The sequence below is a fragment of the Nelumbo lutea genome, chromosome 3 (assembly GCF_056320005.1).
Source record: "Nelumbo lutea isolate HS-2025 chromosome 3, American lotus-T2T, whole genome shotgun sequence".
In the NCBI taxonomy this organism is placed as follows: domain Eukaryota; kingdom Viridiplantae; phylum Streptophyta; class Magnoliopsida; order Proteales; family Nelumbonaceae; genus Nelumbo; species Nelumbo lutea.
The window spans coordinates 1,214,198-1,242,053 of record NC_142686.1 but is presented as its reverse complement, the minus strand read 5'-3'; the positions used below and the strand labels follow the sequence as shown (position 1 = coordinate 1,242,053).

The window sequence follows — 27,856 nt, the reverse complement described above, 5'->3', positions numbered from 1 at the left end:
AGAAACCGGTGCCCAGAACCGGTTCCGTTTCCGGGTCCTTTTTAAAACGTTGATTTGAGACACCGTTATTACACAGGATTGAAACATTCTCTGTCATCAGCCTCTGTGAAGCTTGAAAATGTCTATATCAAGTGCATAAGAACAACGAATACATCAGTCTGTAAATCACGCTTTTAAGAAACTGAAAGACAGACGATATTTACTTCTCTGAGCAATGCCCCAGTTTTCTCTGTTAGGTTGTCGATGCTACATTAACACCGATTTCATTCAAGGTGAAAAGTCCGAAAGATCGACTGACAGTAAACACACAAATCATTAGAGACATTACTATATCTTGAGCCGGTTTACAAGCAATGGAGATTTGAAGACATGGGATGAGAGAGAGAGAGAAGCTACATTACTGTCCTTTAGTTCTTACCTCCACCAACTTTAATGCCATTCTCTTTTTTGATACAATCTAAGTAGATAGGTTGACTCAGTTCTGATTTCAAGTCAACTGATTGGCAGCTCAGACGATTGAATCTTTTATTATATTTTTTAGGTTGAGTTTATTTTGGCCTTTGGGTATAAATGATAACCGGAGTAAATTTTACACCTGCTTTTGATTTTGCCTGCGTTTGCTTGAGTTGTTTTCCACCAATAAAATCAATGTGAAACTCCATCTTTGGTATAAAAGTCCTTGCTCACTCCTCTTCTCAGCCGCTGCAGTGGTCAAATAGCCACTGCATTGTCATTATCTTTATCCGATACTCTGTTACACTCAGCTGTTTCCGGGCAACCATTTCGTCGGAGAATGGCGTCATTCGAATCTGGTCTGTCACAGCGCTGAGGCTGAAGTGCGAAACTTTGAGATTGCCATTATCATCCAGTAGGAGATTCTCTAATTTCAGGTCTCGATGAAAGACTCCATGAGAGTGGCAATATTCGACGGTGGATATGAATTGCTGGAGGTAAGCACGACTAACGTCTTTGTTGAGACGACCCTTGGCAACTTGGAGAAAAGGTCACCGCCTTTGACGAGCTTCATCACGAAGTACATTATGGTCTCGGTCTTGATAGATATCTCCTGTTTGATGTGTGAGACCAATCCCCCTTTGAATCTTTGATGAATGTTATGTGTCCTACTGCCTTGGGAGAGAATCCAAGCAATATACCCCACTACAGCACATCCCACCTCGAATTGGGAACATCTCCCGATGATGTAAGTCATAATTAGGCTTTAAACGTCTTAGGAGTTGTGAATAGGGTTGTTCATGGGTCGGGTTGGATTGGTTTATTACTGTTTTTCCAACCGACCCGATCTGATCGGGTTGCCTAAAAATGAAATCAAAAGCGACCTTGTGTTAGGCAAAACCAACTTGATCAATTTGGGTCGGTTTGAGTGCTTGAGTTGAAGGGCTAAGGGAGTAAGGGCGGACCAAGTTAGAAGTTACCAAAAAAAGAGAGTCAAATTGTGCTATAAAAATAAGACTGAAATTTTGAATTTTTAAGAAGTCTTCTGATCTAAGTAAAAAAGACACCTAATTGTAATTACCTATTTTGTGTAAAGGACTTTAGAGAATAGAATCATTTCTTTAAACCTTCCAAAAAAATGCAAGAACCTATTAATGACATTCCTTGTCTTGCAATGCTCGCCATTAGTGGCATTCCTAAAGAGAAGACTAGAAAGTAAAAACCATAAGTAACTAGAAAGTAGAAACTAAGTTAGGTACTAACTAATAAGTTTTTAATAACCCAAAACTGACCGACGAATAAAGAAAACCCGGCCAACTCGTGTTGGGCCGGATCGGGCTGGTTGGTTTGGTCGTTTTGGGTCTTCTTATGAACAGCCCTAGTTGTGAACCCCTCCAAGAAACGTCTTGGGAGTTGGGTGATGGGGTGGCAAGATTCTGTCCCATAACTTGCCACCTGTCCATGTAACAAATATCATTGATTCGGCCTCACCATTGAATTGAATGGGTTGCAACTAAAACAATGGCTATTCCCATTTCCCAAAATTAGCCTAATCTGATTTGATTTAAGCCTTAAACCATCTGATCTGCCTTGAGCATTATTTGTAAATTGTTAACGCTGCCTTCTCTTTTTACTTCTCGAGTCTTCTCCAGCCCTTCACCGACCAGTCAACTACAGTAACATCAGAAGGTAACGGTCAAACATCAAGTAGGTGTAGGTCCCATTGGGGTCCGGTATTTGCATATCGATGCTCAACAAGCGACGAGTTGTGGAGGCTCCAGGCCCATGTACAGTCCTTGTCCTTGGACACAGAGAAATGTAGTTACTAAGAGAACAGGAAGAAGAAATTTTTGCAGCTCACATGAAAAAATGCCCGAACATATGTTACAGAATGTATGTCTATCATTTAAATATACTTCAATCCGCTAATATGGAGTTGTCTAGAGATTAGATACTGAGCCAGGGAATATATGATTCCTAATAAACCCAGTATCTTCACCTTGATAACATCAGTTATAACAACGGATGGTATGTTGAGAGGAAGTGTAAGCAACTGCACGGAGTCTACCTGCTTACTGTAGCTCCATACAAACCGGTTGAAAAGGATATGGCTAGGGAAGGTAAGGATGAGGAGAGCCGCATTCTTGACTGCAAAAAACCAGTCTGGCCCTCCAATTTCCAGGCCCCACCCAGCATTTCCATTCCAGACTTCCTCCCAAATCCTATAAAGAGAAGTCAGTACCAAGTAGATTGAGATGACAAAAGTAACTGGGAAATATCTTTGCCTGTCACTGAACCCCGCAACAATGTCTGAATCCTGGTTGAGTAGGAGCAGGATAGGTGCCAGGAAGAATACTGCTCGATCTGATCCGCCAGTGAGCTTGATATTAAGTATCAAACAGATGGCAAAACATATGACAGTGGCAACATTACCCACAGCTGGCATCCAAGCCCCCTCAGCTGCCAACCTCTTGACTGTGAAGGTTGGCACAGCTGCCACTCTCCGCTGCTGCATGAGCCTCAGTTTTGGAGGAAAACCAGCAGAACTACTTCGGCCAGACTGATTGTGCATGCCTCCTCTGTCATGGGCCTTCTCATGCATCAGTGAGGCCAGCTCGAACTTTATCTCTAATGCAATAAGCATAAAGATCGCAGCATACAGTCCCAGCAATGAAGTCCTTGCTCCTTCAACCGCCAATAGCATAGTAAGCTTACCATCTTCCTCTCCAGTTCCACCTTCTGGAAAGAAGTTTCCAGCTCTTACCTGTCCTTCCAGTAGGTAGGTAACTGGGAAGAGTGCCACCAATAGAGCAAACACCCATGGCAGGAGTTTTGGGCTTGAAGCAGATGGGAGATGAGTGAAGACCACAAAGACAGAGGTGCAAACCACAGATACAACAATGAGGGTGTGGAGAATTGTTGCTTGCAGGAAGTATTCAGCAGATATATAGACACCCAGAGCAATCCCCACACCAACAGCATAGAATGCCCTCAGCTCAACAATGTACTTGATAGGAATAATAGAGGTGACTGCTGCAAGAGTGAGGAGGATTGCTGTCATGAGCAGCCATGATGGCCATGTAGGCTTTGATGCCACAAAACCATAGATTGAGACGTCATCAGTAGAATGGTGAGCTGCTTTGATCGACTCTGAATGCAAAGCCCATGACAATGGAATTGGAGGCTGCATTAGGATAAACAGCAGACCCATTGCCACCACCAGAACAAGGCATCTCTTGGCCAACTGCACTAAGATAAGAAAAACATTTTTTGTTAGATCAACCCCACATGAATTGGTAAGTTGCAAAGAATGAAAGATGACAAAATAGGAGCAGTTGTGAACAAATGCTGTGTCTTATAACCAAAAGTGTTGATTTTTTATTTATTTTTATTTGAAGTCTTGTGAAGCATCTTACCATGTACCAAAGATAACACAGATCATGAATTATAATAAATAAAAGAGGAAGACGTCAGGGTTTTCTAAATTGGGAGATATTTCTGGTCAGTTTCTGTACCTAAATTGGAGTCTGTGAAGGGAGCCCATAATCCTCCTAGTCGGTGTATAAATAGGCATTGGTAATTGAATTTTAAAAAAGAAAATTAATGGATTGAACCTTGCCAAGTTTATTTGGTTCCAATATTGACGTTCCCTAAACTCTCAAACCCTAAAACCATAAATTCTAGCTTTAGTAATATTTTCTCTATTGCTTATTCTTTTATTTGTCTATATTCTCTCTCATTTATTACATTCTTTCTTTTTTTGGAAGGTTATCAAATCTCCTTTGACTCATAACTTAACCTAGTTGCATTCTATCTTGAGTGCTTCTCACAGTCGTTAACTTTCTTGAATTTTCTTCATTACTAGGTTTTTCTTGATTTTCTTACTGCCTTAGCATCAGGGACCATTTGATAATGGCTTAAATGGCTGAACCAAGTGACTTATTGATGGATAAAATAATTAATAATTAAATAATAAAATATTTGAGGGTAGAGTAATTAATCTAACTTCAGTTTCAATAATTAAGGAGATCACGGCCTCCTCGATAATTGATTCACTAAGTGACGAAGCGATAGGCCATTTAGTTCAACTACTAATATTGTTATCAAACAGACCCATACCCAATCTGACACAAAAGAAAGAGATATACCATAGGAACATCCACAAATCATCTCTAGATATCATGGTTGCAATCCTAAAGTCCTCCCTGCTCTGTAATCCACACTAAGGAACTAAATCCATCCAAACCATCCACCACAAACCCTATTGCATCAAGTACCTAATTTCACATATATTCTGATCTAGCCATACGAAACACTAGAAAGAAGTCGTAAATTATTTGCCTTGTCAAATCTCAAGTTAGAAGGAAAGAGAGACAACATGAAAGGGCAAGCTCATATTATAGTAAAGTTTATACCTGTACATGAGAAAAGTGGATGGCAACTATAGGTATGCAAGCTAAACCCGTCAAAAAAATACAGGCACCCAAAAGTAAGCCATCTGATGGAGGCCTTCCATTCCACCATTGGAGGACTTCAAAAATTGTTTCACTGCAAAGCCGGACAGAAAATGCAACTATACCAGCATGTGCATAACCCTGCCAAGGTTTCATCTTTGAAGCTGCTTTAGATCTATCCCTGCAAATTTAAGACAAAAGGGATTAAGCAAAAATAAGTTTGACTTCATCTGAATTAAAGAAGCAGGATGTAAAGGAATATAATAGTGAAACACTCCATTAAGTACTTGTAAAGAAGCAGTGGAGGAGAAATAGCCAGCAACAGAACAGCTGTCACCCATACAACAGATTTTGATACAACAAAAAGCATTGCCAGCTTTGAAGAATAGAGGCAAGTTAATATCCAGACTGCCTTTGGTCCAATTCGGTGATCCAGAACCAATCTCCTAACCACAGCCAATCCCACACAGGTTGTCAAGATAACCATGTAGCTTGGATACATCACCTCATCATCCAACCCAAAATAGTATATGCTAGAATAATTGAAAAGACGATCTTCAATGTAGCATAGCAGAAGAGTGTGGCTGATAAGCCCAACTTCAGTCAAGAGACGAAGTTTTGGAGGAAGGAGAGCAAAACCTGGAACAGCCATAGCTAGGATCACATTTGCTACTATCAACTTACAGAAGGACTTCAGGGACATGCCAGCCAACCAAATGCTGAGATTCCAGAAGTTGTGCATAACAAACCACATAACCATCAGGCTTGCAAGCAGGACAAATGCAAAATATGATGACAAGCTCTTCTTTGTAAAAAATCGAGCAATATAGAAACCAGAGATCAAAGGAAGTGGAACGAACTGCAACATACAAATGAATGACTTTTTAGTCACTATTTCAATGGATACTCAGGAGTGACTTTATCTGATACTGTATGTATATACAGGAATTGCATAAACAATATCCAACTTATACCATCAATTGAAACACTAAGAAGGCAAATAACTTTGAACTTCAGGATTAAGAGTCACATTAACCTCATGATAGTTGGCATCTATGGGCTAATGTTCACTTCCAAAGAAACCAAAATTAGGAACTAAGATTAACCCGATAAGTGATAACCATTAAATAAAGTAAATGATGAGAACTACATTCCACATTTCACTTTTTCTCAACTGGTTATCTCCTGCATCACCAAGTAGACATTAACAGTTTAATGACTTACTGTTATAAAACAGTCATGAATAACAAAACAAAAATTCATTCCGTCAGTGAGACTTTCCTATTAAACAAACATAAAACAAAGGTAAGCAAACAATTGGCATGCCAATTTTTCTACAAGACTACAATAAACAAAGATAAGTGCAAAATCACACATACTTCAAAATGGGTTTCCTTCTCAGTGTTCAGACACTTGAATTTTTTAATTAATTGCCATGTCCAACACTTTGTCCATGCTTTTTCATTGACAAAAATGAGTAACAAAGCACCATATTAATAAACCAGTTTACACGGATTCCATAGTTTTCTATGGTCACCTCAAAGTGTTGCCACAACGATTTTGTACAAGGCGGCACTCACCTAACCGTTTAAACAACCACCTAGGCAAGAGGTCGTGAGTTCGATTCTCGCAACACCCCTTAATATCATTTTTTTTTACCAATAACACCAGCTTCATTAAATTAAAAGAAAAGAGGGACTATGGATGCAAAAGGGGGATAAAATATCTTAGCTCCCCAAAAACAGAAAACAAAGGGAATGCAAAGAGAAAAGATTAAAAACTAGCCCAAAAAACAGACTCCCTATTCACTCCTTGCTTGGCCAACCCATCCGCAAATGAGTTGGCACTCCTCTTCACCCAGCTGTACTGAATCTCAATGTCCCTACCCAGCTGTACTGAATCTCAAATGAGTTGGCACCCCTTAATATCATTTATAAAAATAAAAAAAAAAAAAACAAGGCAGCCACCTATGCATCCAAAATGACTAGGTGGATACTTCACACTATTTTAATACTGGATGCCTTATAGTATAAAGTTACATTTACTGCACTATACCATTATTAATATAACACCTTTAACTTATTTTTTAGTCCTTCCTTCTGTTGTCATTCTTCTTCTAAACGAGGGGCTCTGTTCCTCTCCTTTAGGTTTATCTTTTTCCCTTTAAATAGGGGGATTTTGGTGCTGAACTTCTTTTGTTGTTTATTTTTTATCACTAAGATAGGGATTCTTCTCCTTCCTTCTCATTGCCCAATTACTTTGCATCTGCAATAGCTGTAACAGGGATCTCCTTACTTCCCTTACATGCTTTTTGCCTTCCTTTCTCAACCCCAAACAAGCTTCCCTTCAATCCGGTGAAAACTGACAGCTGAACTATCTGATTATTCTTCTGCGATATGAACCTTCTCACTGCATTAGGAATGATCACATGATCCTTCAAAGCCTTGAAGTTAGCGATCCTTTCTAACTCTAAGACCACATTTTTCTCAAAATTTTGGTCTGCTACCAACTCTTCTCCCTCCAAACCAACCCCTTCAGATTTAGGTGAATTCCCATTATCTTGCACCACCACATTTCTTATGCTTTCATTAGCCTTGTCTGGGATCAAGTGTCTTTCTCCCTACCCTTCAAAGGCACCCCAAACTTTTCTTCCAACATCCTAAATGCTTTCCTTGCATATCCTCCCCCCCCCAAAAAAAAAATAATAATAAATAAATAAATAAAAAAGGCCCAAAGTTTTACTCACCTCTACCTCAGTATCCACCACCATTTCCAAGTCAACTGAACCTCCAATTTCACAAGTTTTGTTAATAGTAATTCATCCTCACTTGAACCTAAATCTTCCTTTTCCTCCTCAGCATGAGATCCCTTATCTTCCATAGCGGTTTTGTTTTATATTTCTTTTCCTTTTATAGACTTTTGAGCCAGCAATCCAACAACCTTCCCACATTCATTTTCTCAAACTCCTCCAAACAAATTACACCAGAACTAGACCTTCCCTTTTCCACGACAGCAAACCTTTTTATCCTATTTTTTATCTTGCAATTGAGCACTGCTCTTTAGAGCTTCCTCCAGTTCGTTAATTACCTTCACTATTATCTTGTTGCTGCCTTCAATCACTTGAGCCTTCCCTGTTGTTTATATCTTCCACAAATAGGCTGTTCCCTTTACTATGTCAACCCTCTGAAACCTTCACATTCTGTCCCAAGTGGTTTCCTTCATGCCTTTCTTTTGGAGACAACTCTTTCTCCTTGTAAGAATATTGTGTTGTGTACCAAACAAATCCTTCCTTATCCTTCAATGAAACCTCAGTTACCTTTGTTAAGGGCTTGTTTTCTTTCACAAGCCCTACATTTCCTTCATGGCTTCATCCAATTCCAACGGAGACGATGATAGGCCCAAGGTTTAAAGTATCGGAAATGCAATGTGTATCAGAGAGACAATTTTAAGAGACGTATCGAGATACACATGGAAACACTAAGAAACTCATATAAATCCTAAAAACCTATGTTAATTACAATAAATGAGTTTTATGTCACAACAAATAAGCTATTTAAACATCAAAATCAATATTTCAATGATTTATACAAAGTGTGAAATATTGAAACATAATTGGAAACTGTTGAAAAATGATGAAAGATTTAAAATGTTTGTGTATGCGTATGCATACATACCATAGTATTTAAAGAATCAATATAATTTGTATTAATATTTACCATTTTTTAGAAAATAGGACTGATTGGCCTTTTGGGCCGGTTGGACCACTAGATTTGGTTAAAATTTTGCCAAAATTGCCAACCCGACTAGTCAAACTCAAAAACTAGTGAATCAGTCTTGGTTTTAAAAAAACAACTGATTTTTTAAATTGTTTTAGCACATTAATGCAAACTTCTAAAGGCCATAACTTTTTGCTCAGATGTCCTATTGCGGTGACCTTAGTTTTTATTTTGGGCAACTTTTCGATATAGGTGCCTTATAAAAAAATTGAAATTAAAATAAAAAACATATATTATAAAAGAATACAATTATATAATTTGAATATATTAAAATCCAATATATAATTTATAATATTGTATATATGCATAATAATATATATATTATAATATATATAATAAATTATGTCATCACAATTTGACCTCGGTTGAACCTCTAACCTATTAACCTCTCCCTTTTCTGGGTTGATGTCCAGCCTAGTTCTCTAAACATTGATATTTATTATATATTTTAATGATAAATTTTAGCTTTTATTGGTAGTCATCCACTAACAAACAAATTTAATTAAGAATTAAAATACAAATTTATATAACAAACACTTGTGGTATGGCATAGTGGTAGACTTATAGTTGTTACAAACAAATGACTAGGGTTCAAATCCCTTTGTCCTCTATTTGTGATTTTTAATAGGCAAGTTAGTGGCATGTCAAATTCAAATTCGAATTTGAACATTGCCTTAAATGCACTATTCAATTTGCCTTTAATAGCATGTTATTAAATGTGATAATTAATTAAGAGCCATTAAATTTGAATTTGAGTCACTAATATTAAGAGAGGAGGGAAAATAAATTTGAATTAAGATCATTAAATTCAAATTTGAATTTCAAGTTGTATCGGTTGTATCAGACTATATCGGGATTGTATCGGCCGATACAGATCCAAAACGTACCAATACAGCCCCGTATCAGACCGATACTAACGAAAAATACACAAAACATATAGAATCTGTATGTTCCATGTATCGGATCTTCAACGAAACGCAACGTATCGGCCAATACGGACCAATACGGACCAATACGTTGCGAAATTTTAAACCTAGGCCCAAACTAAGGTCTACCGCTCGCCCAAATAGATTCAACATTAGACTAGGACTAAAAATTTGATTTGAAGTCCTAACTCGATAAGGGCCTGTTTTCTGTTACAATCCCTCCATTTCCTTCATACAACTCCAACAAAGATGATGATAGGTCCAAACTAATGTCTACCACTCACCCAAATAGATTAAACATCACATGCCTAGGACTCAAATTTTGATTTGAAGTCCCAACTCCATTACCCTCCCACATGACTACTTAAATGGTCACAAGTATTTATTTGACCCACCAGATCAACTAGTTCATCTCGAGTTGGTTCACAAGCTCTTACATGACCTTTTGCATTCCCCATGTCACTTCCATTTTTCAAACCCTTGTCCCCATTATTACCACTAGTCACCACTTGTGTGAATGACTTGCCCTATCTTCCCCTCCTTTGGAATTAACTCCAAAATTGGAAACTCTACCCATGCCTTTTGCTATTCCCATTCCTTGCTCCCCCAAATCCATGTAGGGTCTATTACCATTTGAATTTACCATCCACCTCTGCCATGTAGTGCCTCAATCTCCACTAGGGGTGCTCACTGTTTGGTTAACCGAACTAGTGGTACCGGTTTTTGGAAAATCGATAACCAAAACTGAACCAAAGCCAATCAGTTAACCGGTCAATCAATTTAGTTCATCGGTTTTTCAATTTTTCGATTTTCTTAGTATTACATATAATAAAATAAAATATTATATTATAAATAATAAATAATATATAATCTAATACATATATATTCATTTATAATATATAGATAATTTAAAATATACATGAAAAATATATAATAAATATAAATATGTATACCGGTCGTTTTGGTTTTTTGGTTTTTCTTGCTCACCCTTAGTCTCCACCCTCTCATCTTCCTCTCCCTTGTGTCCCTCCTTCCACAAGGTTGTTTCAATGGAGGTCACCAACCTACAAAGAACATCCTTTCCTCTGAAAATATCTCTATTTTCCAAGGAATGTCTTAAAGTCTCACACCATCCAACTATATAGCCATTGAATCTAAATCTTACATGCAAACGAAGTCTCAAAGAGCAAACAAAGTCTCTTGCCTCCAAAAATGAAAAGGCAAGCCCAAGACTCTCAAAGGGCAATAGAGGGCAATAAAGCCCTCCTTGTACCGATAAAATATTCACATAGGGCAATAAGGCCCCCCTAACCATTCTTCTTTCTTTCTGCAACATACCTCTGATCTTCTAACACTTTCATGCTCTACCATTCTAAATCCCTTCTTGTACCGATAAAATGGGATTCCCTACCAGCAAAAACTCTGCACATACTGTGAAAACATGTGAATCCCACCACACATTGGAAACATCCCCCCATGAATTTAACATACATGTACGAATGATATTCCCAATGTATGGTTGGATGCTATGTGAATAGGGTTTTTGCTTGCAGGAGATCTGATCCATGTATCAATTGCTCCAATCAATAAGCCCACTTCAATGCTATGTGAATAGGCTGTGTTTGGAAATGATGCAAATAAGTGTGAATGCAAATATGTCGAGTGTAAAACGGTTCACATAAATTGCAAAAATGGGTTAGTTTTGCACTAACAAATTTACCTTCTTACCAAACAGACTTTTAGTTGTAATGGATGCAAACTTGAATTCCAGTAAAGATTATGCTTTTTTTTACCAAAAGCCCACTTCAATGCAAATTTACTTCTTTTTTATTGATGTACTTTTACATGTTATTATCAATGTAAATATGCATTGATCTGTCATTTGTCAATGCATAAATGTAATGTCGCCAAACACAGGCAAAAGTGAACCAGAGTGCAATTTACCCTGAACCAGGATTTACACTCCATTTGCATCGTTTCCAAACGCAGCCTAAAAGTCTCTAAAAGAGCAAGGGGAAGATCAAAGAACATGTGGTATGAAGATCTAAAAATGATTTGAAGACTTGCAGTTCGACAGAACATGGCTCTTGATAGAGCTCATGGCAGGACAAGCCAGCCCCAAGTAGGTGGAATTAAGGCTGAATTGGTTGAGTGGCTACTGTTTATTTATAAAAAATAATGGTTATTAAGCAATTAGAAGAAAATTGGGTAGCTTAACCAGTAGAACACTCACTTTCATGCAAGAGTGTTGGCGTTCAAGTTTCCATATCTCCATCTTGAAATTGATATTTAAGGAACATAGAAATATCCTGTCATATACAGTGTGTAGGTTGCTCATTCTAGACTATACATACTCACTTTAATTTTCGCTAGCAAACCCAAGACTAACCAAAGGTTAAAAGTTCCAGTGACTCTTGTAAGGTAATATACATAGGAAATTTGGGAAGCAACCATTTCACATATGTTAACTTGCACTGACCAGTGGTTAAAACTTACAAGTTAAGGACCTTTCTATGTTGAAAGTTTAGGCTCTAATTCTCCATTGATCCCGATGCTACAATTTTAAACCAGCTTTTGGGAATGTCCAACAGACAAAAGAACTAAACTGTGGGGACATTTAGCAATTATAGTAACAGATAGCACATGAGTTTTATAGCTATTAGCCACAGATTGGGTTTTAAAAGCCATTGGACCTAAACAAGATGGCACATGAGTTTTATAACTATAAGCCACAGATACAGTAGCATACCAATAAAGGGAAGCCCACAACGATCGCCCCGGCTGCACTGACTAAGACAGACAAAACCGTGAACACGACTGAACTGAACCAATCACCAACCACACCAACTGCATAAGCCCCAGATGCAGCAGCACCGCCCAGCATCGTAATCGTTACAAGAAGATAATTTAGAGGCGGGGGTACCTGAATGTAGCGGCTGAACGAATGGAAAACAACCCGAACCTCCAAACAAATCACAACCACCACCAGTGCAACCGCACCGTTTACGACCCGAATGCTATGCAGCTGCGACGCATTCTTCGTGACCCACCACGATGCGCCTCTCGTCGAGGCGTAGAGCAAGAACAAGAACGGAACAAAGAACAGAAGAAACAAATCACAGACCGAATTTGCCGAGGAGAAGATGACTGCGCGGTGGGAGGCAATGTGGAAGAGCAGAGGGAAGAAGAGGAGAAACAAAGTATGGATACAGCTTTCAAGGGGGCTTAGAATCAGAGTTTCATTGGGGAGCTCTTCGCCATGGTAACCAATGTCTTGCTTCGATTTGAAGGACGACATTCGAGGAATCGAGAACAACCAGTAGAAGACACAGTCGAAGATCATAAGATAGTAGGAGGCGTTGCTCATGCCGACTGCCAAGATGGTAGCCCACGTGAAGAGGACCGAAGCAACGACGGGAACGCAAGCAAACAGGAGTCGCTCGAGAGAGAGGACAATGGAAGGATATTCGATCTGGATCCATTTGAACTGGAGGGAGGACCAGGTTCCGATCATGAAGTTGGTCAGTGCGCAGAGGAAGGTAGCGAGGAAGGCGAGAGGGAAGGAGGTGAAGGTGGAGAAGAGGGACGAACTGAAGAAGAAGGCCAGCTGGGATGCAACGAGGGAGAGCCAGATTGAGAAGAAGGAAGCGGATTTGAAGGCGAGGGAGTCAAGGATGTAAGCGATCATGAGTCCTAGGGTTAGGACAGCGGCGACCGGAGTTCCGCCGAGGTCAAGGAGAAAGGCAGCGCAGGGGACGAGGGCGAGAGCGATTCGAGGGTTATGGATGAAGGAAGGAGAGAAGCGAGGGTTATTCAGGGATCTGATGCTGCTGCTGCTACTTCTGTTACTGCTTGGGTTAGAGCTGCGGTCTGGTGAGAATCCACCGGCATTGAAGGAGGAGAAGGTGGGCGCGCTGGCGGAGGTCGAGATGTAGGGGCGGTGGATTCGAGGTTGAAGCTCCGGCGGAATCATTTTCGCCGAGTCCAAACTCGGAGACTCAGAAAAATAACTACTAGTGTGATGTCTTTCCTTTCCCGTCTGCAATGAAATACTGGTTAATAACTAATAACAACAAACAAACTAGATCAAGATCAGGACCCGGTGTTTTAACGTTTAAGGTTTAACAAATAAAACTCGGACTCGACTCAAGCGGTCCTAAAGTTGAACTGATTTTTCCGAGTTTGTCACGTTAATGCTACTTGAGTCCTGTCAACTCGCCCGACACCGAGGCAACTCGATGAATTTTGGAACCATCCGAACCAGACAGCGCCACAGCGGGAGCTATGAAGTAAAAAGATACCAAGAAGAGGGAAGGGGTGGGGAGAGATATCTCTACGCTATAGCTAACCCACACGAGTAGTAGTAAGAACATCAGAGGGTTTATCCTTCTTATCGCCATCCATCTATCATCATACGGTTAGTTTGGGATGATTGGCACTTAGGCTGGGTATCGCCATCCATCTATCATCATACGGTTAGTTTGGGATGATTGGCACTTAGGCTGGGTTTGGAAGTGATGTAAAACGTCATGGATGTAAAAGTTTATGTCGGTTCCAGGCTTGTTAGGTCATGTATGATGTAACACCTTCATGAAAATCCTCCCAAACGGGCATTTAGTAGCTTCTTCAAATCTAATGGATGCAGTTTAAACTTTAAACTCGAGACAGGATGGGAAAACGAGAAGCCCATAATCAGTGCCGAAGCCCATAATAGAACCCACTAATAAGCAACTTTCAGTTCATCTAAGATCTCACCGTCGTTTGTTAATTGCTCTGTTAATTATCTCCTTTTTTTTTCTCGAGAAGCAATGAAATATGAGAAATATGAGAAAGGTTTTAAATTACTTGAAATTTGAGAATTTAGAAACTGAATGAATTTTTTTCGCAATTTCTAAAATTTAACTAAAATATCAGTGCATAATTCATGTCCAGTCTTCTCTAGAAATTCCACATATCCAATCAGAAGTAGTGTTAGTGTCAGGATGAAACATAAAAATTCAAAATTCTCTTGATTGTTGCACTAGAAAAGATTATTGAAAGGATAAACAAAGACACAATAAAAAGTATGTATCTATATTTTCTCTATTTATTCCCTTATAAAAAGAAATACAAGTCCATATGAAAATGCTTAAAGGAATAAACACAATGCAACCGTCAGTAGCCAACCCAGTCTTCTTCCACCAGGCACCAGGCAGATGAATGGCATGCTGGATCTTCTCTCTCTCTCTCTCTACAATGGTTGTGAGTTTGATGAATGATAAATAAATCACAGATGGATGCTACTCCCCATTGAGATTGAGCTAACATTCACATTGCTCTGAACTTTACATGGTTGGGACTTGGGAATACCATGTGGATATGTTGTGTTTTTTTCCAAAGTGAATTTAATTCCGCATCAGCGCTGGAACAAATCAACTAACATACCAATGAGACAGCCCTCGGTTCTGATGCCATTTTAGCTTACCAAATACTACAAAGTACAGCTCGGGTTGAGATGTAGTACCCAAGAAATTATTCCCCCATCTTTTAACCCAAACCGAAAGAATTCTAGGCGGAAAGTTCCAAGCATCTACCACATACCAGTTTACAGTGATAGACTGGTAAGGAGTGAAAACACATATGTCTCAGCCTCCTGTGAATGGCAGCCATATCAGTGGAAAACATCCTTGATAACCAAAAACACAATGGAACATGTAGATATTGGAGTTAGGAACTCAACTATCCAAGAATGGCACGAATCTAGGACGTCTGATATTTGGAAATTTACCAATAATCAAGGTTCAAAATATCGATATGGGTGAATCGATATTCTTTTTTTGCTTTATTTTTTTTTTCAAAATCGGTTCAGGGAGGCCGATTTAGGGCTCTTTCACCTCCTGAATCGATTAGACCCCCAATACACACCCATTATAGGGGTGTATCGGAGGGGTCCTGGAACAATACGTATTGGCCAATACATTTCGATACTTTGAACCTTGCCAATAATGAGAGAATATTGGAGAATGAGAAAAGAATTTTGTAAAAAATAGAAACTCTTGATGATGCACTATTTGTTTCCTTTCGCAACCTGTGTTATTGCATCCTTGAAGGATACAATCTCTTTGTATTCTCCAATTATTATAAATAATATTCTTGAGTGGCCAGTCGTCTTACGCGGTTACTTCCACTCTTCTTCACGCCTTCTTCTTACACTCTTACTTTTCAGAGCAGCTGCAAATCTGGCATCGGGTATGTAGGTTACTACTCTAAAACTGATTTCGTTGTTGGGTAAATGAGGCTTGTCCATTGTTGGTAGGCCCAAACCCACGACCTCCTCCTTTATTCTAATTGGTTGCTGCCTTGAAATTCATATCAGCTGAATGCTTTAGCTGTTCTGCGGGCTGTGGAAACAATGATGAGGTTCCACGCCAGTAATTCATGGGCCCTACTGTAAAAGATGCGGGACCCACATATTTAATACTGGCGTGGAACCTTATCATTGGTTCCACAGCCCGCTGAACAGCTAAAGCATTCAGCTAGACATTGCTCGCTGCCTTGCTGGCACATTGCCTCTTCTTTGAGAGTTAATATTTTGACCCTGACCCCCACCACAACCACCACCATTGTTGTCGCGGCATCTTCCTTGTCCTCTTTGAGAATAGAAGACATCCTCATGATTCATGGGCTTGCTAAGTTCTTCTTCCTTCCTATAGCTTCATCTGCTCTGCTCTTTATACCCTTGGACACTCTCTGATCAAGTGGAGGATATGGGGCCTGAGACAACATTGTGATATGCAACAGGTTATACTTGGGTCCCAATCCTCAGGAATATTGGAAAAATGTTTCTTGTTTAAGAAAAGGTTGTTGAATAGCACCAAGACTATCACTCAGGTTCTTAAAACTTACTTGTGTATTCCTCAAGCGACAAGGAGCCTTTTTGAAGTGTTCTGAATTTGTCTTTGAGAAGCATGTCTCTTTCTGTAGTAAATAGTCTTCAAGATGCTTCCATATCTGCTTGCCTGTCCCACACCCAACAACAAGGGTGACAACTTCAGTCATGGTCCCAAGGAGCCAGCTACAAAAAGCATGTTATCATTATGCTCCCAAACAGCTATCTCAGTGCTTGATCCCTGTCATCTCCCTTCGGTTTCTCCTCATCAAAATGATGTTCCTCTAATTAAGGGCATGGCTTTAGACCGCCGTATAAGAAAATCAGTTTTGCTCAGTTTGATTGAAACCAAATTAGCCATTTGATGGAAGTGTTTAAGGGAGAGAATGGTTGAATTCTTCGCCTCCATGGGATTTGATTACTGAAGCAGAGTCAACATGCTCCGATACCAGAAAACATTTGTGAAAAGTAAGAGAGTAAGAGGAAGGCGTGAAGAAGAGTGGGAGCAACAAAGACAACTCACAACTCAAGAATATTATTTATAGTAATCGGAGAATACCAAAATCGAATCCTTCTAGGATCCAATAATACAAGTTGTAAAGGAAACAAGCAATGCATGATCAAGAGTTTCTATTTTTACAAAATTATTTCTTTCTCCATTATTCTCTCATTATTGGTAAGTTCCCCAATATCATATGTCCTGGATTTGCGCCATCATTGGAGAGTTACATTCCTAACTCTATCAGATATGTCCATCTTAATTATGTATTTGAATCTTAGGCTGCGTTTGGAAACGATGCAAATAAGTGTGAATGCAAATATGTAGAGTGTAAAACGGTTCATATAAATTGCAAAGTTGGGTTAGTTTTGCACTGACAAATTTACCTTCTTACCAAACAGACTTTTAGCTTTAATGGATGCAAACATGAATTTCAATAAAGCATATGCTCTTTTTTTATCATAAGCCCACTTGAATGCAAATTTACTTCTTTTTTATTGATTTACTTTTACATCTTATTATCAATGTAAATATGCATTGGTCTGTCATTTTTCAATGCATAAGTGTAATGTTGCCAAACACAAGCAAAAGTGAACCAGAGTGCAAATTTACCCTGAACTGGGATTTACACTCCATTTGCATAATTTCCAAACGCAGCCTTAGGGTCATCTGAGAGTTCTAATTGTAGTCAGTAACCTAGCAATGGTGGCCTTTACCAATTCAGTAGGTCAAATCTGTAACACAGAAACTTAATCCATCTGTAATCTGTTGGTTCTAAATCCAGATATGGTGGAATGTGAACTAGCAGCAAGGCAGCCAGTGGATTTGAATATTATAGTAAACAAATCAGTGGCATTACCTGCCAAAAGACACCAAGTCAATTTCAGAACAGGGGGCACATTACCTGTTGAACAGTCGATGCCTGCACACCCATTTTCAGGCTTGCATACTCCCATTAGGAAGACACTTTCCATGTCCATTGCAATAATCTGGACAGGATCCTGCAAATAAAAGAGTCCAGGTAAGATCTGAAAAGTACAATACTGTCATAAAGCCCATGCATGTATGGTCTGAATGACGGAAGATAACATGGTGGATGTAATAATTTTCTAAAATTATGCAATGGTATTATCATAATTGAGGAATAATAATTACACCACATGGTTCAAAATTTTCTGTAGGTAAGGTCAAGTAAAACTTATGAGTTATGACCACAAGGTTGTGACACCACATGTTTTACCTTCATTTCAATTCAAGACCAAGGATGAGAACCATAGAAAGCAGTGGCACGTTCCCTCAATACAATCTCCATTGAAATTACATGAACTGGGACATTGACCAAGGATGGATGCTGATATGGTGTTACATAGTTCATGTTAAGCTGGACATGCTAAGTTCCCCTGCACACGGTAAGACCAAAAATCTTCATGAAAATAAAAACAGTAATATCTTTCCCCTTTTCCTGCATGCTGCATTGATAGGGGGGGGGGGGAGAAGGGGGCTTGCAAACTATGATTGGGTAGATAACAGGACCTGCACCTAGTCCTTTCCCTCATTCTCAGGATCCAAGGGAGGCTAAATCATTGGCTTCCAACCTAAGTATCTTGTTTAGGTGGATCCAAAGATCTCCCATTTCCCTACTTAATTCTTTAGCTAAAGAAGGAGCAAATAGTGAAGGGGGAATGTTTTAGGGATCATTACTTGGTGAAATGGTATCTTGGGCTGACAAGCATGAGAATAGTGCTCCACTTTCTAGTGGGTACAAAAGTTATATCTACAATGAATAGTAATTAAGAATGAGAGTGGGGTCTAACATGCTTTTAAATTTTTAATTACTGAAAATTCCTTATAATTCTAAATCCAAAGAGCTAAGGACAGACAATAAAAAGTCAAGTCAAATTTTAAAATATAAACAAGTACTCATCTTTTTTCTAAAAGAACAAATAATGGGAAATCAACATGAAACCACTAACCACTAAACTCATGAATCCAAACTGTTACACTGTGTTCTATGAATAATAATTAGTTATGACATGAAAATTTAAAATCTTACTCTTACAAAATAGATCCCATGCTTAATTCAAGAAATGCTAATCCTAAGCAGGGAATAGGTGGTCAAGAAATCTCTAATCTGGGTTCACAAGAGTTCCCACTAAAGTCTAATCCAAATGCTTGTGAAAAGATGACTGTTGTGGCTACAATCGACAACAAACCTCAATAAGGAAGAAAATAGATCTCATGGAGTTGAGAAATTTTAGTGCTATGATCCAAAAAGTGTCTTGGTGCTAGGCGTGCTGCCATTATGAAATGAAATAGTGTGGAAATTCAACCTTCCAACAGGTTCGGAAACTCAAATTGTAGAGGAAGAGGCTCCCTCTGGTGAAATAGATGCTAGGATGGATGATAAACCAAACAAGAGTGAGGTAGAGGATCACAGTCTAGATCACGGCTTCATTACTATTCAAAGGAAGAAGAGGGGTTGCAAATCCAAAAAGGAACAAGATTTACATAAGTCCCTGGCTCCAGTGCATAAATCCTCAAGGCCAAATAAAGGATATCATCCACTATATTCGACCTGAGTTTATTTTTAATTGTATATCCTGTAGGATTTTATGCTTAAATGTATTGGTTCTTTGAGGGGTAAGGTCTATCCCCCGCCCCGCCCCCAAATCTTTTGATTAATAAATTTCCTCTTTTCTTTTTTTCTTTTTAAAAAAAGATCCCATGCTTAGGGGATGGGGGACATTGTTCATGAAACTTCTTTCTGACAGTAAATTAAAGGAAAATTTATAAAGATAGAAAGAGAGAGATTACAATACAGGTGATAAGGAATCACCCAAAAAAGAAGAACAAACCCTCACCCCATTCCCTCCCTCTATTCTTTGGACTAAACTCTCCAAAACCAAAGAAAACAAAAACAGAACTTCCAAACCTAAATAAAACAAAATCCCACCACATACACCAAAATGCTACTCACCCACAACTCGTAAAGCAAACTCCCTAGCTACCCAATCTTCCAAAATCAGTCTTAACCACTGAAACAAGACCCTACACCAAAGAACAAAAACTCCAACAAGGAAAACTGTTCTACACTTGTGCCTGATTACTCAACATCTCTAGTGACTATAATAGGATTATCTTTTCTTCTCTTGCTCACTCTCTTTGTCTTCCTTACCTTCTTATTTGGCCTGACCCCAAATAAGCCCCCCCCTCCCCGGCCCCCCTAAATCTGGTAGATCCTTCTAGGGATTAATGAACAGCATTGAGCAGAAACTTATTAATTGTAAACATATATTGGCTGGGGGAGTTCATAACCTAGATCTGTGATTAAATCTCCTCTTCAGAAGTTTAATCACTGATTATTGACCAGTTTTTCTGTCTAAACATAAATAAATAAATAAGAGAATTATATGAAAACTGAGAAGAGCTAGGTCCAGCATAGAGGAATATGGGAAACACCTGAGGTGAAATCTGTTTCTCAACTAGAGAATACTCTATATTTCTACCACAAAAATAGTGAATATGATTTCAAGACTACAAAGAGAAAATAAGACTAGAATCCAGGTTTGGGTCCAGTGAAGAAAAATATAAATTTTCTGCATGATAGAAAGACCTACAGTTTGGATATAGTTGATAGTTAAAGACATAAAAAACTAGCACGTGTCAATGATCACTACATTCCATCTCTGAATGATTCTGTCTGTGCTAAAAACCTGGAATTCTAATACTGTTTTTAGTACAATGCAGCAGAAGTGCTTCTTAGCAAAATTTCCTATTTACTTTTAGATTCAAGTGTGGTTCAATCTGGACTAAGCTAGAATCTTGGTCTACTTCAGTCTGCACACATGAGAACATGTGTTCAAGTCTAAAAACAACTTTTTTTCCCAAAAAATACCAAAGATTATGTCTGTATCCAGTTCACGCCTCCCAAGACCCCAGATAGCTGGGAGTCTGGGACCAATATTAGGTATTACCTTTTCTACACAGAAAAGGGATCTACTAAGTTCTGGAGATAGCATGTTCCCAGTAATCTTCAACAATCATTTTTTTTTTTTTTTGCTTTTGATAAGAAAAGAAACTGCAATGTTATTAATAGTAAGATAAACAGAAATACAAAAACAAAAACACAGTAAACAGGAAGCATTGCACTCCAACTAAAGCCCACTTAATCTATCATCTACATCAAATAATCAATAGAAAACAGTCACAAGAATTCCCCTGCACCAGGAACACCCCAAATTAAAATGTCTTTGGAAACACCTCCAGTTAAACCACTAGCTATACTATTTGCAGCTCTTGGGATCAACCTGAATGAGTAGTTCAAGTAAGGTGCCAAAGGTTTGGTTACCAACTTCTTAATTACCATGTCACTAACCTTCAAAACAGAACCAAATAAGAGAAAATGAACCATGGATAAATTTACATCATGAACCAATATTGCTATTTCTATTTCTCAGGCAAAGTAGTGTAAACATTATTCTGTCCGTGCATCAACCAAAATGAGAAAAAATGAACCAAACCCAACTCAAACACAAAAGGGGCAATATTTACCTATGATCTCTCCGAACGAAATTCCGTTCCTTTAGTTGATTCATCCCTCCAGAACTGCCTTGCAATAGCATTGCTAGATTAACTTACGTAGATCTCCAACATTGTCATTTTGTTGATTCATCCCTCTAGATCTGCCCTGCAATAGCACTGCCCTACAATAGCATAGATTGTTAACTTGCATGTAAAGAATAAGAATAAGAGCCCTACCTGGTTCGTAGGTCTCTTTCATTCTTTATTTTTGTTGAGAGGCTAAACACAAGGTTGAACCCGCATGGAAAAGTTGCTCGCATCCTTTTAAAGTTCTTTTACCCCTTTTTTCTGTTTTTCATTTTCATTAAACTTAAATCTTCATTTTAGTTTAATCTTAACCATTGAGATAAAATAAAAATAAAAATTATACAATCAATGAGAAAAGTATGTCAATAGAAGAAAATATATGACTGTCACTGTAAGGTAACGGCTTTTGTGTAAAGCATTAGAGGCAGTTATTATGATTTTCTGCTAAAAGGGTTATATAGTGGTGGATAAATTTACTTCCACTAGAAAATCCACCACTATAGCTCTACTTTGTTGTAGTGTATTAATAAAACTTTATATTTCACCTCTTTTCTCCAAATTGAAGCACCCACTTGTTAATGTATCTAAAATCACACCCATCCCCACCTTCAGTATGGTATTAACAAATAATGTTTTACAGAATGATGTCTCGAACAATTATGTGAAAAAATTAAAACAACATCAACAACAACAATATAACAGCTGTTCTTTTATACAATTATCTAACAGCTGAATGTTCTACTCTACATTAAAATTGAAAAAAAGAGGGCAAAAGAGAAGAAAGAACACACGAGCAATTGTATAATATATCCAAAGGTCAGCTATATCATATTGCTTATCTGGTTGCTGTAAATAGGTGACTCCCAAGAGTCACCGTTGTGGTGCCTTCTCCCATGATTGTTGTCAAGCTCATTTCTTTTTCAAGTATTCGATCAAGTTCCCCTACCACAAAGTTCATGCTTGGCCTCCTCTCACTAGAATGGTCTAGACAACGGACAGTCAATTGTATAAACTCTTTCATGCCTTCAGTTGTGAAACTATTGCCCAATCTGGGATCAATAATGGTGGAAATATTACTGGAATCATCATAATTTCGTGCCTGCAAGGCAGAAGCAATAGGAAGAAAATCAAATAAAAGGTACTATCAGGTTACCTAAAAAGAAGTTGATCAATAGGTATTAAGTCCATGCTCTGATTTTATTTTTATGGCCAAAGTGCTTCCCACTAATGCTGTAAGAATACATAGAATTTTAGAAGAAATAGCATCTACTGACTAAAGTACAAAAAGGAGAACCAACATATTCACAAATCCATCTCTGTCCATGACTATGAGGATTACTTCCATCACATAAGGGAATCAATAATCCTCCTACTTGGGATGTAAACATTTTCGGGACAAGTCTATATCTTGGATAGTAGAATCATCTGATTATAGGTGGTGTCAAGAAGTTTAATTACCCATTCAACAATGTTTTCACCCGATTCTGAGGACTGTGATTGCATAGCTTCATGCCCGCTTACTAATTCCAGTAGGAACACTGCAAAGCTGTAGACATCACTTTTTTCTGAGAATCTTCTGAACTCTCTCACCCTACACAAGTAAATAAAATATGGATAAACAAGTTAGAATGCATGGCCAGAAATTGTGACTGCATATAACCTCCTATTTTTAATAGTACATCTAAAAGTACAGATACTGCTAAACAATAAATATCAAACAAAAGAAACTAGCAAAGTTTTGTTACTCTTCTAGTTTAAAATCCTTAAGTAAGCTTTCAGCTTTTGAGTCTGAGTTGGCATGGGTGGTGGCTTATCTTGAGTCATGTTCCTTGTTAACAAGATATCCAAGTTTGCCAAGTTACATGATATGTAAAATAGTAATATCATACCTTAGAGAAATATCAGGAAGAAACAGAAACATTCATTAGTGTCACTGACTCACTGCCACCATCTTATAGGACAAAGGAAGTGAGTGACCTGCTGATAATCCAACATGGTTACAGCAGCCACTTGGATGACAAGAGGCCCTGTCACAAGATAACCTTTTTTCTTTTTCCTTTTAAGTGCAATGCAAAAGGAGGTTTGCCTTTAGGTTGCTTCCTAGCATTACTTGGTTACCAAAGATAGTATTTTTGGTTATATTACACTATCTTAAGAACACCTCAAATACAGAGATATTTGTGATATTCAAATGTTATATAAAATAGTTCTAAATAATTCATACTCTGGGGCAAGGAATGCATCATCTGCCATTATTCCAAAAGATAAACCTGCAACGTCAACTCTAGCAAGTAAGTTGTAGAGCCCTGCATCTGCAACCTTAGCTATGAAATTTTCATCTACAAGAACATTGGCTGTTTTGAAACCCTTGTGAATCAAACGAGGGCTTAGAGCATGGAGGTGGGACAACCCTGCAGAAAAAAAATGGAGATCATATCAATCAATAATCACTGCTTCAAAACATCATATCCATGAGATAAGCATTTTGAAGACGTCAAGATTGAGACTCAAGGAAGCTGGTATCCTTACTTCAAGGTAAGGATAATAGAACATCCCTGGTACACTGGAAAATAGATATGGGATACTTTGAGGATTAAGGAGATCACTCCAAGTATTCCATGAATTCAGATAGGCCAATAATTCACAAACTAATGAAATTTTACAGACTAACAAAAACCCCACATGTGCACGCTAATTATATTATGATAATTCAGGCAATCCTTATCTTAGAATGTCTTGGGTATTTGGAGGCATTATCAGGTCTTTATGCATTTTATTGGGTAAGGTTAAGGGTCTTCTTACCTTTTTAACAATAAAGTTGAAAGAGCCCCTTCCCCCCTTCCAGCTGGATTAAATTTAGGAGTTCAAAACGGGGGGAAAAGAGGATTCCAAAATATTTTGGGAAATGTACAAGAATGTTGTAGGATATATTAGTTTATAAGAGGCTTACAGGACCCATTACAGACCTTTGTACATTTTATCTTACTAAGGAAACAAAAACTAATACCAGGAAAGCCACCAATGCTCACTGATTTTGCAGAGGATCACCTTTAGCTGCACCTAGAGCTATTGAAAGCCTATGCTTGAACTCTAGCTTCTCACGGGAAACCTGACTTGTCCCTGCAAAAGAAGAAACCAAAAACAGTTCCATAGTTAAGCATAGAATGGTATATCATAGAAGTACAGATTGTTTTGGATACCAATTGAAGAGTGCTAAAATATTTTATACATGAAACATATATGTAGATTATGTTTCCACATGCATAGCATGTATATTTGGATAATACATGCCTTCATATAGGTAAAGAATAAAAGCTAATATAAATAGAATCGACCTGCAGTATTGATCCTGCCATGTCAGTTATCCACTCACTATCATTACTATACCTGAATCTGATAACTTAATATAACATATACCATCCACCCACCCACAAAAAAAGGATATGGCATTAAACAGAATGGAATGGAAAAACAGGATTCATGTAGCCAACCCCATATGGTTGGGATAAGGCTTAGATGGTGATGATATATATATATATATATATATATATATATATATAGAGAGAGAGAGAGAGAGAGAGAGAGAGAGAGACCATATAGGTGACTGGAAACACTTCCATTGGGTATGTACTCATAAATAATCATTTGTTGATCATTTTCCTGGCAGTAACCAAGAAGGCTAACAATATTCCGATGCCGAATAGATGACAGATACCGAACCTGATAGAAAAAGGAAACCCAGTCTTAGGTATATACTTCAACCTGCTTATCATTAATAATGATTTCTTTTCAAGCTTATATGGTAGCTTTTATGAGAAATAGATGTTGCAATTACCTCCTCAAAAAATTCCTGACTAGGTAAACCATTCCGTTTTTTGATGGCTACAATCATCCCATCATGAAGTAAACCCTTATAAACCTTCCCAAATTTTCCTTCTCCTATCAGATTTATATCGTTAAAATCCTTTGTAGCCAAAGCCAATTCTTCCATCAGGAAACGCCTTGCTTCTCGTGAATCAGGTGGAAGAGACCCAAATGTCCCTGTTAAAGGCAACTCAACTCTCCCTACTGACAGTAACCAGAATTTAAAAAAGAAAAGAAAACAAAATGAAGATCAATAAAATCTTTACTTGCAAAGTAAATGAGTGCAATCAAATTCAATAACCTCTTCAAAAAGAATTCCAGACTACCTTGAATAGATGGATCAGAGGAACCTGTCTCAGAAGTTCTTGAAATATTCCTGTCCCGAGACAAGCAGAACCATAGAAATATAATTACTATTCCCACCAAAGCCACGGCCCCTGCAGCAGCTCCAAGCAATGCTGCAAGAGTCCTTGACATTTGGTATGGGAAACACTTCAACAACAAGAAATAGTACCTTCTGTATGTTCTTAGTAATATGAATTCCTACACATTGACCCTGAAATAAAGGGAATATAGACCAACATAAGCAGAAGAGATAGGACACAAGAAGGTAAATAGAGAACACTGGATAGAAAAAGCAAGCATCAGTAAAAGCCATTAGAGTTGTGAAGGATTAGGAATTAACAAAAATATCGTTATACAACCTGAGTTCAGAGGTGGTAGTGTGGAATTGTAAAATAATTTAGAATCTTTACATCTCTAAAGGCCTTTCGTATTCAACGTAAGTAAACCAAACGTCAAACAGATCGCGTTGTCTGGTAAAACACAATCCTCGTTGAAGCACGGTCAGATCAAGAATCAACTTAAGGTTCCTGTGTTTGGAAGACTTATGCCAACATTACATTATATACCTGGAAATAAAATTTTATATGGTATGCTATTACGAAAATCAATCATGCAACACTAGACCAAGTTCGACAACCAACCAACCAACCTTAGTTACGTAACTACGAACTAAGCACAAATTTTCCCTTTTTTGGGTAAGAGGATGGAAATGAGATTCCGAAATTCGACAGTAAGTTCATTTGTCAGGCCGGTTTCTGTCACTCAAAGTTCGATGTAACAATATTGTAGATCCAGTACTGAGATGCATTTTCATTTGAAACCAATGAATAAAGAATTCCAATATAAAACTGTAATTGAGCTAAAGGATGGAGAGAAATGAACGTGAATATCAGCTAACCTCAAGTTCAGATTGTACACTTCATACCTGCAATCTCTTCCCATGCAAAGAAGGCCAAAAGAAGTATAGAAAATCTCTGCTTCATTCGCTGATAGATGGTTCAGCCAGTTTTGGAATTACCATCACGGCATCATCATCATCAAGACCAAAATTTACCCACATTCCCATCTTGAATCCTCTCCAGCAGATCCAAACAAACTTCAGGTCAGTCAAGAAACCAGTACATACCCAGATTAAGAAAAGGGTCTAAGCGTCGAAAAAAAATATATATATGAGGCCCTCTTGTGATTACAACCAATTTTGAAGCCCCCAATTAAAAAACAAGGTAGAATTGCCAGCACCGGATTGAACTTGCAACAACTTCTGCTTTCTGAGGTGTTACTGTGGAAAACCCAGGTGTGCTAATGCCAAAAGCATCTCCATTGTACTTCGAATAATTTAATTAAAAATCTTCGTCTCTAATATATGTCATCGTTGAATACTGACAATGCCGACAGAAAGTGACCTTCCGCCGACACACACACATACACAACCAAGAATTGATTACCTCCCTAAAAACCATCAATTCAGGTAAGAAGGGGAAGAAGATGAGTGTTATGATGTTTAAAGGAGAACCGTGCAAGAAAAAACTGAAATTGAAGAGGCAGAAGCCATCAAATGCAGAACAGCAGTAGAAGAGAAGAAACAAGTGACATTACACGGAGAGTGAGGTAGATTTCCATTGAAAATGGGTTTACGGGCTGTAAAGCAGTCTTATGGGTTGTCTGGAACGTACTGCAACCTGTATGATTTTCGGGTTTTTATTTTCATCCATGACCCGTCCAAGGCATCTTGTGCTGTAACATACTAACAGTATCCATCCTAAAAATAAATAATTTTTCCATGAGTAAACTTATAAACAACACCAACCAAATGAAAAAAAATAATAATAAATGTATAAATTTTAGAGAGAGAGAGAGGGGGGGGGATGTTCCATCCAAGGCGGTGGGGCTATCATCCCTACCAGCCAGCTACGTTGACGTTGCTCCCACTGAGAAATCAAAAAATAAAAGAAATAATAACGGCTACCTTTCTATCTCAATCTCTCTCTCCTTATCCCTTTATTAGAAATGTGAGTCTGTTTGTTTGTTTTATTCTCTCGACTGGACTGGCGTTGGATTCTTTT

General features: G+C 38.2%; 3 protein-coding genes across 11 annotated transcripts; all 3 read right to left on the bottom strand.

Moving 5' to 3' along the window:
- Positions 1-2,289: 2,289 nt before the first annotated feature.
- LOC148862296 (uncharacterized) lies at positions 2,290-13,908 on the bottom strand. The gene is made up of 4 exons (XM_088978945.1): positions 12,359-13,908; positions 5,195-5,766; positions 4,869-5,088; positions 2,290-3,697 (listed from the first exon to the last, which is right to left on the bottom strand). Exons 1-4 carry the CDS (start codon positions 13,580-13,582, stop codon positions 2,360-2,362), a joined length of 3,354 nt encoding a protein of 1,117 aa, XP_088835071.1. The 5' UTR covers positions 13,583-13,908; the 3' UTR covers positions 2,290-2,359.
- Positions 13,909-14,659: 751 nt separating this feature from the next.
- Positions 14,660-21,667, bottom strand: LOC148862295 (uncharacterized). 2 transcript variants are annotated; one of them, XM_088978954.1, is made up of 5 exons: positions 21,528-21,667; positions 18,217-18,376; positions 17,881-17,977; positions 16,495-16,607; positions 14,660-16,362 (listed from the first exon to the last, which is right to left on the bottom strand). In XM_088978954.1, the coding sequence occupies exons 2-5, from the start codon at positions 18,220-18,222 to the stop codon at positions 16,267-16,269; spliced, it is 312 nt and encodes a 103-aa protein (XP_088835080.1). In that variant the 5' UTR covers positions 18,223-18,376; positions 21,528-21,667; the 3' UTR covers positions 14,660-16,266. The 2 variants fall into 2 exon arrangements, with proteins under 2 accessions (XP_088835080.1, XP_088835081.1); XM_088978955.1 differs by lacking the exon at positions 18,217-18,376.
- LOC148862294 (putative serine/threonine-protein kinase PBL21) lies at positions 21,542-27,552 on the bottom strand. Of its 8 annotated transcripts, XM_088978948.1 has the most exons (10): positions 26,719-26,898; positions 26,443-26,590; positions 26,204-26,359; positions 25,775-26,004; positions 25,420-25,652; positions 25,178-25,304; positions 24,633-24,704; positions 23,809-23,995; positions 23,043-23,175; positions 22,160-22,683 (listed from the first exon to the last, which is right to left on the bottom strand). In XM_088978948.1, the coding sequence occupies exons 4-10, from the start codon at positions 25,923-25,925 to the stop codon at positions 22,420-22,422; spliced, it is 1,167 nt and encodes a 388-aa protein (XP_088835074.1). In that variant the 5' UTR covers positions 25,926-26,004; positions 26,204-26,359; positions 26,443-26,590; positions 26,719-26,898; the 3' UTR covers positions 22,160-22,419. The 8 variants fall into 8 exon arrangements, with proteins under 8 accessions (XP_088835077.1, XP_088835074.1, XP_088835075.1 ...); XM_088978951.1 differs by lacking the exons at positions 26,204-26,359; positions 26,443-26,590 and adding an exon at positions 21,542-21,674 and having other exon boundaries at positions 22,376-22,683; positions 26,719-27,462; XM_088978949.1 differs by lacking the exon at positions 26,719-26,898 and having other exon boundaries at positions 26,204-26,320; positions 26,443-26,579.
- Positions 27,553-27,856: the final 304 nt, after the last annotated feature.

Coding starts and splice junctions, on each gene's coding strand:
- LOC148862296 (XM_088978945.1), bottom strand. CDS start 13,582: ATGATTCCGCCGGAGCTTCAACCTCGAATCCACCGCCCCTACATCTCG. Junction 5,089..5,194: donor CCTCCACTGCTTCTTTACAA/GTACTTAATGGA, acceptor TTAAATTTGCAG/GGATAGATCTAAAGCAGCTT. Junction 3,698..4,868: donor TCCACTTTTCTCATGTACAG/GTATAAACTTTA, acceptor ATCTTAGTGCAG/TTGGCCAAGAGATGCCTTGT.
- LOC148862295 (XM_088978954.1), bottom strand. Junction 16,608..17,880: donor AGGCATCGACTGTTCAACAG/GTAATGTGCCCC, acceptor GGTGTGGGACAG/GCAAGCAGATATGGAAGCAT. Junction 16,363..16,494: donor GTCGCTTGAGGAATACACAA/GTAAGTTTTAAG, acceptor ATGTTGTCTCAG/GCCCCATATCCTCCACTTGA.
- LOC148862294 (XM_088978947.1), bottom strand. CDS start 25,925: ATGTCAAGGACTCTTGCAGCATTGCTTGGAGCTGCTGCAGGGGCCGTG. Junction 23,176..23,808: donor GATGCATTCCTTGCCCCAGA/GTATGAATTATT, acceptor TTACTTGTGTAG/GGTGAGAGAGTTCAGAAGAT. Junction 22,684..23,042: donor GTGAAAACATTGTTGAATGG/GTAATTAAACTT, acceptor TCTGCCTTGCAG/GCACGAAATTATGATGATTC.